The sequence below is a fragment of the Botryllus schlosseri genome, chromosome 5 (assembly GCF_051294905.1).
Source record: "Botryllus schlosseri isolate E-star chromosome 5, Bs_hap1, whole genome shotgun sequence".
In the NCBI taxonomy this organism is placed as follows: domain Eukaryota; kingdom Metazoa; phylum Chordata; class Ascidiacea; order Stolidobranchia; family Styelidae; genus Botryllus; species Botryllus schlosseri.
In genome coordinates this window covers 12,120,048-12,134,026 of record NC_137240.1, presented here as the reverse complement: position 1 = coordinate 12,134,026, position 13,979 = coordinate 12,120,048, and the positions used below count along the sequence as shown (strand labels likewise).

The following is a 13,979-nucleotide window of genomic DNA, read 5'->3' as shown; positions in this document are numbered from 1 at the left end:
AAAACAGATATGGAATCCATAGTATGAAATTGCTAATTGCTATTTCTAATAACGCGAACAAGTGATTTTACGTCTCCATGGGCATGTTCCCCATCTTTAGTGTATTACTGATGTCACATCGTATTCCATGTTACGGCACTCATCGAAGACCTCGTTACAACCGCAACTGATTTAGTATGCACACGCCACATTTCTCCGTGAAATTTCTTCAAACTCAACATGACACTACGGCTCATGATATCAAATGGAATATCAACATTCGTCACTCATGCACAGCAGAGCAATACATAATATAGCATGGACGATGCTATTGTATGCAATGTGGAAAATGAGCTATTTGTTAATATTTTCACCGACCTTGAGCACAATCTTCAATGTGTCGCTGTTGAATATTCTGAAAACTTGAAAAGAAAAGGAATAAACCCCTCTGACTGGAGCTGTAAATATACCAGTAGAGGAATCGAATCCATCCCCGATATTCAACTGGATATAATCGAATACTAATATGGGATCGCGCTCCGTTGTTGAGAGGCTTGTCCTGCGCACGGCGGTGAAAGCTACATTCCGGGTCCGGCTCGCAGCACTGGCCAGGTCGCCACAAGAATAGCGCATGTTGTCCCACAAATTTCGAATCCCGTTTTGCTCGACGGCCGGGCTTCGAACTCTGTCGTCTCGAGATGATTTTACGGCCACTGGTTCGGCATCACACACAACGACGCATTGGCCTTCTAGGGCGATATTTGCGTCCACGTCTCGGTCTCGCGATTGGGTATTGGTAGCGTCTATCTTGTCCGCGTTAGTTACGCGGAAGATACTCAAAACGATGGTAACGACCAGCTTCTTTAAATTCATGGTGTTCCTGAAATTATCAATCGGTGTAAGTAACTATACTGCAATCAAACGATCGACTAGGTAACGAACTGAAAAATACAGGATAGCCAAAGTAAAATAACTCATGCATTAGCGCATAATTCCGAACAAATAACGTGTCGTATTCAAGCCATCCATATATGTCCATTGTCCATGTCCTTTGCCATGGACCGTCAGGGTATGCAGCTAATCTGGATCTCATATGATCCAACGATAGGTGTATGTGACATACAATGTGTTCTCGATGGAATTTCAAAGAAAATATAAAAAAAATAATTCGGGTCATTGCCATATACCTACATCAAGTGATCGAACGACTGTAGCATAATCAAGCGTCCTTCAATCATCCTAGTATTTGGGCTCAAGGCGGCTGCTTCATCATACAAGTATTAAAGGTCGACCGATTATCGACATGGCAAATTAAAAGGCCGATATTTAGAGCTTTCCCGATTATCGATAGCTCCCGATTATCGACCGATAAAAATAATGGAATTCAGTGCTCCGTGTTCTCAATCTCAAGAAATCTACGACGCAAAGGGCGATATAAGACAGATTTGCCCTTCCAGGACGAGTTTAACTGGGTGAGCACTGAGCATGCAGAGAAACTATGCTTCCTGCATTACAAGCTACCTTTTCTGGACTGATCTGCAAATTTGTATCATGTTTTGCTTTTTGGTATATCGCAAATTTCAACGAATGTGCACAATTAAGCAATAATTCTTTTCAATTTCAGTTTTCTCGTTTCTTGTTCAGCTTTCTGTGGCATAAACAAGTGCCATCTTGCCTCATATATGATATTTTTGGTGAAATTGTTCTCTGCTCCTTCCATATTAATATCGGCCTATGATATCGGTTATCGGCCTTGAGAGTGTATCGATATATCGGTATCAGTATCGGCCTGTAAAAATCAATATCGGTCGACCTCTAACAAGTATATAGCTAGACTCAGCAGACATCACGTTTTCTGGCTCCGTGTACACATGCGCTTCCTATATATAGCCTCATTTCTCCCAATGCGATGTGACGCTGCAGCTCATATCTGGTAACGACAGGGGCATAAACATTATATAACGTTTTCGTATCAGAATATATCCATATCCCTACATTGAACAGTTGTTCATAAAGCGAGTGTGTTCTAGAGGATCCTAGAGAAAGCAACTCCGCCCTGCTGTAAATGCCAATGTTTCACAAGCTGCGGGGACAGGGAAGGTATTTATTACAACACGCTTGAATTATCGCCTGATATAAAGCCGCATTACTTACACCGCAATCGATTGAATGATGAAGTACACTATCCGAATTTAGATCACTCCCGGACGAGAGACGGTCTGTGACAGCTTTTTCGTAACCATGAAACGACTGGAAATTTTGAGGTAGGCTACTTCTGCAAACCATTGCTTTGCGCTCAATATTCCCGTCACTAGGTTTACATGAATTATTTAACTTGGGTGGGTATAGATGACTGCACGGTGTGCGAATCAAGTAGTTATTAGACCAGTCCCATAGAATTGAAGTAAACTCATATACTGTTAGAGCTTGTGTTATTTCGATTTTTGACCATGATTGTTACCTCACAAACCATCGAAGAAATTTTTACTTGAAAACTCACACAAATGCATTTCGTAGTGACACATTATTGAGAGCCTATGGTTCCTTGCGTCGTGTACATAGGAGTATGCGACTCATCGAGGAGGTTTAATATGGGATGAAGCTGTGGGGGCGCCTTACACCAGGATACCGTACTCCAAATTTATGTAAATAAGGATGGTTGAATAGTATTGTAAACCAGTGAGTTGAATCTGGCGTGAAACGGGGACGGTCGTTCCACCGACTGCAGTGACAATAATATAGTAACAAAGGTCAAGTGGAAAAGTTACGCGTATGCAATTGCATATACATTTTTATCCAAGCATGCCGCATGAGGAAATTTCATAATCAGTTGGACACAGCAAGAATAGAGAAGATACCCCGAGAAATACAAAAGCAGATTGAAGGTATGTTCTTCAGATACTTATATCTGCCAGAAAGAATAGAAACGATCAAAAGAACAACTATGATCAAAAAGAAGACAGAAGGGGGACTGAAAATACCTTACATGACAACCTTATCTGAATCTTGCCACATCATTAAATACAAAGAAATGGCAAAACAAGATAATCCGACAAAAATGTGGCACTACATAAAGATGTACTAGGAACTAGGAACTAAAATTAGAGAAATAAACGGTGAACTCTATACCAACGAGATGTCACACAAGCTAAAAATAGAGAAGAGCTTGGCAGATCACGTAGAGCTCTTCAAAAAAATGAATATAGATAAAGAAGATTGGCAGAAACTCAAATTCAAAGAGTTATACAATAAATTAAATTCTTTTCACGAAAACCAAGCAAACCAGAAAGCAAGCTGGGATAACCTCACCCTTGAGAAATCGCGGATGAACCTTATACTAAAAAACGAAGAAAAAATCATCAATTTCAGATTAGCTAATGAAGGATATCTATTCGGTGAAGCAAAGAGAAAAAGAAACCTACTGAAAATTAGAAATGGAAAAATTGAAACCCACAAATGTAGACTGTGTCAACAAGAAAATGACACAATCCAACACGTATTTGGGGGATGTAAATTCACACAGGACATACTGAAAAAATAGAAATAATCTTCAACATCAGACTCAGAGAGCTGAAGCTCATACTGCAACATCAAGGCACGACGAGCGAAACCACCATAGCTCTGATCTCGATCTTCAAGAAAGTCATCCTAAAATATAAATGGTACCTAGACATTGAAAACAAAACAACCGAAAACGACGAAGAAGAAAAAGAAATTTGACCCGAAACATCCTGCGGAAGATGGCGACACGAATAAGAAAATCACCAAATTGGAATCATATTGACACCTTGAAAAAATTCGAAGAAAAGGCGGAAGAACCCCTAACCTAAAAGGGAAAACAATCACCGAAAATACAAACCTGAAGACTTGAATGGAGGACGACAAGAGATAATGCTGATGACGGAGACTTGAATGGGATTGATGAACGAGAACGAAGGATGGCGAACGAACGAGAATGGTGATGACGGAGACACGACGACGAAAGAATGATGACGAACGACCGATGGACGATGATGACGATGACGAAATCTGAAAAAGAAACCGAAATGAATATGTGTGGGTATGAATGTGAGAGCGAATGTCATTTTGTGTTTGAAACTTTACCGAATGAATGCTGCGAATGAGAAATATGATTTGATAGAATAATTTGCCCTTTTCTTGTATTGAAATTATATTTGAATTAAATTTGGGATGACCGCGGTCATCCCCCCACAAAAAAATGAGCATAGTTTCTATAGACAGCCTAACACTTTCATGGGGTGAACAGAAAATTTTCAAATCTTTTATTATTTATTTTTATATAATAAATAGAAACTTTCTTCTCCTGTAGCAAAGCGGGTACTGGCTGGAATTGAACCAAATTTTGTGTGTAGGCTTAAATTAGGTAACCTAACAATTTTATCAAGTAGCCAGTACGATTTGAGAAAAAAAGTCATTCTTGAAGAGCCCTAATGGGCATGTATATTCTGATCTGACTGCGGTGGGTAGGCCTACATGTCGGGGTTGTAACCAAGTCACAAGGCTCTGAGTCAAAAGTAAATCTCACTTTTATAGTTTTGACTCGAGTCAAGTCGAGTCATTTCCAATTCAACACCGAGTCAAGTCCGAGTCCAAGTCATCGAGCAGAGGGTCTATAGTCAGAGTCATGGTAATATTACTCGAGTCCGAGTCCAAGTCATTGTGTTGACTGCTCAAGTGCTCAGTTTGCAATTAAAGTCTTGTTCAGCCCACTTTTTATAACTCTGTTTGGTGATATCGAATGGTTCGCATTTATAATATACTGATTTCCCTCACTTTTAGCAGTTTCTTGTCGCAATGTCATGTACCAGTACCAATAGACGAAATCCCAATAGGTTGGTTACTCTACTGTTCTTCGAAATTACAATGAAATGTCGGTCTTGGCCGTCTGAGTCTTGAGTCATGCGCAATGACTCGAGTGCAAGTCGATTCGATACACAAATTGACTCGAGTCGAGTCGAGTCATTTGCGTATTTTGAGGATATGACCTGAGTCAAGTGGAGTCATCAGAAAATCGCGACTCGACTCATTACAACCCTGGTACAAGTAAGTAGGCCTACGAAGTAGGAATATCTAGAGTACTAGTCGGATGGCCGTGTTGGTGATTTTAAGTATTATTTAGCAGAAAGAACACTCCCTAACCATAACCATAAGTGACTCGCGATTTTAAGTGAGCAAGCTTCGACTTCGTAAAACTAACTAATTGCAAAATAGAGCTGGGCTCCCACGAAATACTAAATCGACAAAATTTCTTATAGTCTACTGGCACCTGTGAGTTAGCCCAGTGGTTGCACAATGCACATTGTTCAGTAAACCAGTTTCGTCATCGCTAGGCTGCTGCTAAGCCCCGCAATTCAGATATTACATCAAGGGGTCGGATAGATATTCATTTTGAGAATATGTTGTAGAACATGTGAGTTTCAGAATCACTGATAAAATCAACTGATGAAATGATTAATAAACCGATACTGATTTGGTAGACGCAGTAACAGCGTACAGACTGAGGTGCTACCAAGCGTGCAATCGCTGTTTTCGATCCTGGGCACTCGGTGGCAGCACTAGCCAATATCGATATTCATCAATAAGCCAGAACGAAATATCAAAGCCGGTGTGCCGTCAGATACTAAAACCAGACAGCCTGCTATACATAAAACGACCGTATAGGTACCACAGCTGATCGTGATGTGAGCTATCTACTCTACGGATGATTGTCGATGATTCAGGAGGGGCTTTTACAATATTCAAATCATCGCATATTAAAGGAAGTGTAGAAGTAAAATGAAAGATATGACTCACGTATATCCAGTTTTTGTCTGGTTATATTATCGTGAAAGTCATAATGCTCATAATAATTTGTAAAGTTATATTCACTACAAGATTATTACAAGATTATCGCTTGCATAAAAAAATCTTTTCTATCGTCCGCGACATGCAACAAGTTAATACGTAGACGCAGGCGAGAATTTGGGCTACTTCATTTAGTACGGAACAATAGGCAAATTCATGCTTCTGTGAAGTTTGCACTCTCGTGCATTACACGTCAATGAAACCCTTGAAAACGACGCCCTTCGGCGTTGTCATTTGTGTATGAGGCCACGGCCGACCGCCACACTCCAAATGAAGTGCGAAAAACATCGCATAATTTGTACCCGCACGACAATTAATCTCACACTCGTGTCACACAAGTCGACAACTCTTTTCGCGTTTGACGTCAACCCTTTCAACGGCACGGAGTAAGTTTAAGAAGATATATGCATGCCTACGTTGTTGCTTTACTCCTTTGCAATTGAAAATCGAAGTGCCTTCAAGCATCTTGCGCTTAACATTCCATTTGATGAGTGATCAATGTTTACCGCATCAGATGTGATGCTTTCGTTATACAAACTTACCGTGTACAACAAAGACTATACTCACCGAAATAACTGTAATCCCACCAAATCGCCGAAATGCTTTTGCAGCTCGTTCCTGTATAACAGAACTAGGAAATTTGGAGCTAATTGAATAGTTTCGCATTGTAGTACTTGGTACGTTACACATCTAATACCCAGATTACATCTGAAAACGTGACCGCGGCGCGGGCGTATCAATTTCACGTTACATGCCCCTAACCTTCTTGCTGAGGCTGGCTCAAAACGTAAATTTTAAAAAGTGCCCATGCAATTTTGTTGTCAATCCACATAGCCTGGTCCAAAGCTATACTACAATCATAGCTTATCAAATGAACTGTGCACAGGAGTAGTGCGGGATTCTATGTCGAAGAAGCAATATTAAAAACAGTCAATCGAGAGCGAACAATGAATTCATGCGACGCCTGTCATGGTTTCGTTCAAGTTCAAAGAGATTATCCTAATAAATTTGAAACTTGTTGTTAGCTCATCTGATAAAATTCCGACTTAACAAATATCAATATCGTCAATACTTCATGAGTAAACCATGGACGTGCATTGTGCAATGTGCATGTGCAACATTATTGACAAGTATAAACAGCGACATGAAAACGCGGGTCGCATATATGTTTTGTAGTGGTTGCCTGGACGTGGACAAGCAACTCGTTAGGTATTGGCAGCGGTGATTGGGAGACTTCACTATAAAATTAATCATAAAACTACACGTAATAATGGGGAACAGCTGTCCGAAAATCGCGCGTTGCGCTAAAAGATTTTTAAGTTATCCGGGGCCTACGATAACTAACAATCTTGAGTTAACCTAGGGCCCGGGCTGTATCCACGCGCAAAGTCAGCGTACGCATATATTAGTGATTTTAGTGTTGTTTTGGCCATGAGATTAGCCCGCTTGAGCATATATAGCTCAAACGTATCAGACTGCGCCAAATTAGAGCCCACTTCGCGGGCCGTAAACCATTAAAGATTGGCACAAATTTTCTTCCGTGTCGCATTTGGCCAAGGTGAACGTACGATCGTTTTCTTCTGTCAGAAGAATTGCCCTCTACATGAATATTAACCTTTCGTTCATCCTTATGTGTTAATTATGGTTGAATCATGGTAGCTTGCATGCGAGATATTTAGACATTTGCGTATATCGCAGAGTCCTCATCGCATGAATATACATTCCGTCAATACAACGATGGCACGGCGCAATGTGCAATAGATAATCTCAATAATTTTGACGAATTGATTTTTGCCGTACGGTACCCTGGCTACGAACCCGTTTCTGTTATCTGTATCTATAAGGACTCGATTTGTGGGTAGTAAATTGAAGGCATATTCATCAATGCTTTAGTGAAAACAGTGGGTGGTCTGGCTTATCGTGCCGTAAACCCTTCATAGTAATAGGAAGGTCACACATTGGATTACCGTTTGCAGTCAAAACGTATTCCCCTACCTCACACTTTCCCCTATAAGTTAACACTGGACAATGGACATATTTAGTCCAGACATTTTTAACAACGTAGTAATAATTAGACAAAATAGTTATCTGAGCCAATTAAACTGAGCAATGCACTCGGTAGTGAAATCGGCGACATCGCTCAAAGTTCAAGAAATGCGTAGCTTTACCGTGCCTTGTATGAGCAACTGAGCATGGAAGGCATGGTTTTAGAGCCCGAGTGTATATTTTCTAGTAGAGAACAGAAAAATTTACGCGTATTATGTCGCCATATTCAGTCAAACACGGCTTCATTTCGTGATTCGAGTGACGTGAATACGCGTAAAACAGACTGCGCCTCAGCAATAAGCTGGCTTACCATGCATGGAGTCTAATATTGTCACCGTTTGAGAAACGGCTATTGCCCTCGGATATTCAATGACGCGTGAACCTCGACTTCCAGCAATTTACTCGCGATATGGTTCAACTAAACGGCCTCTGACAGTATGCGAATACTGCGTTCAAATTTCGTGACATTGTGTCTCCAACAGGGATATGGTGGGAAGCGTGGTGACTGATGCTGGTTCCGAATTTTAACGCGATTCGTGGGAAACTCTACTTCGCCGGACTCGATAAAGGCACTGAAACTTACACGCCCGCCGTATCAAGATTAAAAGCGTGACATTGAACAAGTACATTTCCCGTTCGTTTCCTCATACTATAGGTTTGCTGAATTGATCACCACTACGACGCGATCTATATTCGCTGACGTGTGCGTTCGGCTATGCATGGGCCTGATATTTGAGTCGTTCTGTGTGGGGAATGCACTTGTTAAATTCTTTGGCCAATACGATACTGAATGTTTTGAAACCTGACCTGTGTCTTCCGACTGACATCGGATATGGAATGTATGCAATTCAAATATACATTGTCAATTAGTCATACACGGCAGACAGTTATCTGTTCCACTTCTGACATGACTTTCCCGGCTCTAAACCTCTAATTCAGTCAAATCATACCGGTACAGTATCACAGCACCAACAACGCTGAAAAAACGCCCCGTTACGTCAGAAAAATTGCATAACGATGTTACGTATCTGTTTTTCTACGTAGACCCGAGGCCTACAACACTTGAGTATCGTAGGTCCCGTTAGACCTGCGAAAATATAAATCACTAGCTATATTCCATGTGTTGGGACTTTACTGACATATTATGCTCATTAAAAAGTAGAATTATATATCAATTATTACTAGATTATGTCAGATATATTACATAATGTTATGAGGCATTCGTTTTGCTAGTTAGGTCAACGAAAATAGAATTCGCGAACTATGTTTCTTGTGTTGCGATTTTCTTATTTATTGTGTTAATTTTAAAGTATTGTAAAATTAATATCAGTGCGGTAGATGCTCGGGTGTTGTGGAATATGTTACAGTCGATCGACTCGCGAAGCTTGGCGCCTTGATCCTTTGAAGATGAATAGGCGTGAATCACATTAGTATTCGCCAGAGGGACGCTTGACTTCGTTTGATGTACTCGGAATAATCGGCAAAACCACAAAATTACAGTGTTTGCGTTATCTAACCTCTATCGATTTGAGCTTTTTTGGCATGTTTGAAGTGGTGTACGAATCGCACATTATAATTAACAGTACAACTAACACTTGCGGTGTCAACGGACATTTCTTACATAAAATTAGACGGCAGTTCTACATGTTACAGGACTTACACACAAGAGAAGTATTTGCACGCTATCGTGTACGGTACCCTATTGGTTGAGGGAATTAGCCGGGACTGTAATATCTGTAATATTTGGAGTCTGTGCTTCTATGACCTGTCCCATTTGAAATCGGCGGATATAGACTTACAGGTGTTGAATACGGCACGAACTCCAGTGATGTCATCACACCATAACACGGTCTGAGCTAGGCAATGCCCATGTTGATTTGGTGAATCAGTACGCGACTAGCTTCACAGACCTATCAGGCAGTACTATCAGTCATATAATGATTTGCATGTAACAGAATATTACAAACTTGCTTTTCTTCCTCAGATACAATCATTTCACAACAGAAACGTTAAGACCGGTTGGTCCATGACTTGATATACTGCCAAAGTGAGTACTTCGTAATGATAATTCGAAACTGTCAACGAATATAACGGGATTAAATGAATAATCCAATTGATTAAAGATTAAACTATTCCGGCAGAGAAACAATACGCACTATTGTGAATAATAGCAATCGCCAACGCAGTGAAATGGCAATTGGTCATACGATTGTTGCCAGGATCACTCTATATGTCCAAACACTTTATTTTAACCGAACAAAATATATTCATCCCACGTTGCTTCAACATACTATTTCTAAACCATGTGAATTCGGCCTTGCTGTAACCGCTAGAAATATGCATTCATGTTCGATTAATTACAACATATGCTGTCACAGGCGACGGAACAAATATCCCTGATACGAGAGTAGTGAGCAGCAATTTAAATATTGTTTGCACAAAGCCATCTAAGAAGTCACTGACGCGAAAAGATAAACATCCGATCCCTCATTTTCGCGAGACTATGTCATCGCAACATTAGAGGGAGCCGCCAACTTTGGTTCGCGAGCGACCAGTTTTCCGTAACAAGCTAAAAAGACCAGAACAAATGACTCAGGGAGGCTGCGAGAATATGGGATGACATCTCTCTCTGTGCTAGTCGCGTAATTTTCCTGTAGTTGACATAATGTAGTGGGCCATTTTCAAACTCACGGTGCATGTGTTTTCGCGCCAGCGAGTGGCTTTCCCTAGTCTCCACTCGACTGTGACATATACACGTGGGGAGCAGGTGATGCACGCAATATTACTAGGGACTTACATGAGCTGCCATCTAAAAGAAGTCCCCCCCCCCCGCTTTAACGCATTGTCAGGAATGACATGTCGTCATAGTGCCAGGAAAGCTTTTATTGCCCGCGAGAGTATTGATGCTCTTCAAGAATGTGATATGACCAAAAAATTCATTTATCAACGTTTGGAAGAAGTCGGCCTCGAAATATCCAGTCTCAACACGTTCATTCGCCACTTAACCACATTACTACAAGAGTTACATCAATCTATCGTATCGTGGAATTGACCTTTTCGACTAATTCACGTGAAATCGACAATATAAACCATTATTTTTGAATGTGTACCATTAGAAAAGGGCTTTGGTTTCTGTTTATCCACTCTCACCTCATACATATATCGCGACACTGCAAGATGTTTTGTGAACAAAGTATGAAACGGTATTTCGCTAGCTATCACAGCGTTCCCGAATATTAATGTCAGTATACCAACACAATAGACATCTTATATATACCCCATGATGATATATCCCTCTTACTTACCTTCGATCGTAGTTTTTTGCTATCTTTTCCTATACATGTCATTATGTCTGACGCTAGAAGTCAAATCGGACTTCGGTCTCTGACCGACACTAAATAGAGTTATCGATAATATGGATTATATACTTTATTTTGGGTTAAATCCGATGTCAATATGACACGTAAGGTTCCCCTTGAAATCCACCCGAGTTCCAGGGTTCCAGCCTATTACGTTACGTTACGCGTTGCGCGTGATTATTGCATTCGCCACCACCTTTATTAGTGCAAATGGATTTTCGACACCCGTTCATATCAATCGCAGGAGCGGATTTTCAAGACACGACCACGTATTTCAAGAAATGCAGTTACAGAATTCGCTTTCAAATAATAGAAGTCGACCCAATTTTTATACGAATAGAATGATCTTATTTTCAAGAAAAGTCATTTTGTTGCTGGTTATCACTAAGCCTATAGTGATTATATGCACGAGACAGATGACGATTGCACGATAATTCAGCTAAATTTGACCTGAAACTTCCTGGGGGTCCGCGGAATCCGTGACGGTCCGAAAGGGGTCCGCGAAGACAAAAACGTTGTGAACCACTGCTGTAAAGTACATCCTCCGCATTACTCCTCAAAATATGTGATTTAAACCGGATGAGAGAACTGTGTCACATTGAGAGCCGATCCCCGCGATTCTCGCATACCGAAATGGTAGTTCAGTTCGGTATGGCATATGGCCCACGTTTCCCAGTGATCCACCTAGAACCCCACAAAAGGTGTGCGGGATCGTATCCAGATTTCACTAATACGGAACGTACACGGTGAATCGCTTGGAGGAGTCCCCAAATTGTTCCGTCGCCATGAGAAATATATACCACGAACCACCTATCATACCTACCATGCCTGACAAAGGTATACTATAAGTCCATATGAGGCTATGATCCAGTCGAAAATACTCCTAGATGTGTATGACTCTCTAGATCTTGACATATTTGCTGAAGGTTAGGTCACACTTTTGTAAGATATTTGGCCCGTCAAAGGCAGCCATATTTGTGATGTGACCCGCTGTGAAATTGACGTTCACGACCCTATGATAGTGTCACAGCGGATTTGGTGGTGCACTTACATTGCTGATGGATTGGACGTTTTCTGTCGACGTTGGTATAATTAATTGGATTTCAGCTCGTAGTGGATGTAACGGAAGGTACATTGTAATTATTTCTAGTGGGATAACAGCAGACTCTTCCTGTTACAAATCGAGTACAACATTTTAATCCAAATTATGCATGCACGTAGGCACGCAGGTTTTATGACCTCAATATACTTCTGAGTAAGGTTATGATTTCGGGTCCAACCCTTTTCGGCCCTTTGGGTGTATGTGTAACTGGTTTAAAAATGGATGTCCATTGACCATTCAAGTTACACCTCACTATTCCATCATACGACTTACGAGAGTACGTAATGTGAGGCGATTCACCGTACAGTTATATCTGATAAGTGCAGCTACACCAATGCCGCATTGCCGGCGTCGTATCAGTAACGATGAATTCGCGGTTAAAACAGAAATATTCCCGATGACGTAATCAACTGTTTATGTAGGTTAGCGATTTGTGGTTCCAGCAAAAATATCAGGCGAGCAGTATCCCATGATAAGTTTTGTCGAAACAGAGATTTTTCGCCTACGAATAATAGCCGTGGGGTAACAACCGTCACGCTCCGCCTCCAATCTCATCTTGATTAAAACTAAGTCCTCGCGATAATTCATCAGCACGACATGTCTCTGTCACGCTACCACGCTTGTGATATTCTCATTTCTGATACGGACAAAAAGTTCAAAAGTTTGATACGGTTTCATGCAATATCATCCGATTTAATGCACCGGCATCACGTAAAACAGCGAAACTTCTAGAAATTATCGCCAGTGCGTGATTGTACATAAACAGCGACGCATTTGAGTATTAGCCCAAGTTTTAATCCGCACGAAATCCATAGAGTCTTTGGCCATGTAGATATTCTCGTTTCAAAGAATTTTACAAAAGTAACAATGCTGTCTTGTTGTAAGTATTCGAATCGGTTTTCGTAGCCCCGGGCGAGCCATTGTTTGTGGCAAAATCTCTCTTTTAAAGCTAAAATTAACAATTATCGAGAGCAATATTTTTCTAGCGTTCATCCGCGAGAAATTGAGCGTTATAACTTTCATTAGCAAATTAATAGACGCGCAGCTGCGATTTAATTTCAGATACATGTACCGTTTACAACGGCAAAACATTTCATCTCTTAAAGCTTCTTTCGTGGAAATTTCCGCATTCCGAAATGCTCAAAGTGATAATCTAATCGGAAACTTTATAGGATGCATTTCTCTACAACAGATGCGCCGCTGCTGCAATTTTGTGTTGAACCGGTGTGCTGTCAGAGATGAACGTCCCCTCTTGTACTCTTGTACTGGAATGCAATGTTCTTTTATGGACACAGGGATAAGACATTTACTCGCTGCTATGAAGAGTGCTAATAGTACAAATTGACAAGGAATCTACTTCTTCCAAGATTTTGTATGGATTGATAAATATTAAAACTGTATGTGTTGATGTTATTGTTTTGATATTAATAAATTACATTCGTCATTTTACACAGGGCTGATTCGGAAAATTTGAGAGGTTTTCCACCACTTGCTATATTTGTGACATAATATTGCCACTCCATTGCTCTCCTGAAATGAACATTTTACTAGTTGAGTGATCTTAGTTTTAACGTAATTGTAAAGGTATTAGCACAATTCGAAATTTGTGGTTCGTGGATTTTACTGTC

At 40.7% G+C, this 13,979-nt stretch overlaps 1 protein-coding gene across 2 annotated transcripts in view; it reads right to left on the bottom strand.

Moving 5' to 3' along the window:
- The window catches only part of LOC145439763 (cerebellin-1-like), a 32,072-nt gene that overhangs the window by 4,531 nt on the left and 13,562 nt on the right, over positions 1–13,979 (bottom strand). The window contains exons 2-3 of one of the 2 annotated variants that reach the window (XM_080317387.1): positions 6,412–6,462; positions 358–859 (exon numbers count right to left, since the gene is read on the bottom strand). In XM_080317387.1, coding sequence (XP_080173513.1) covers positions 358–852 — 495 coding nt within the window. In that variant the 5' untranslated portion in view covers positions 853–859; positions 6,412–6,462. Of the gene's footprint in view, positions 1–357; positions 1,185–6,411; positions 6,463–13,979 lie in introns of those variants that run through there. The other variant, XM_080317386.1, reaches the window with a different exon arrangement.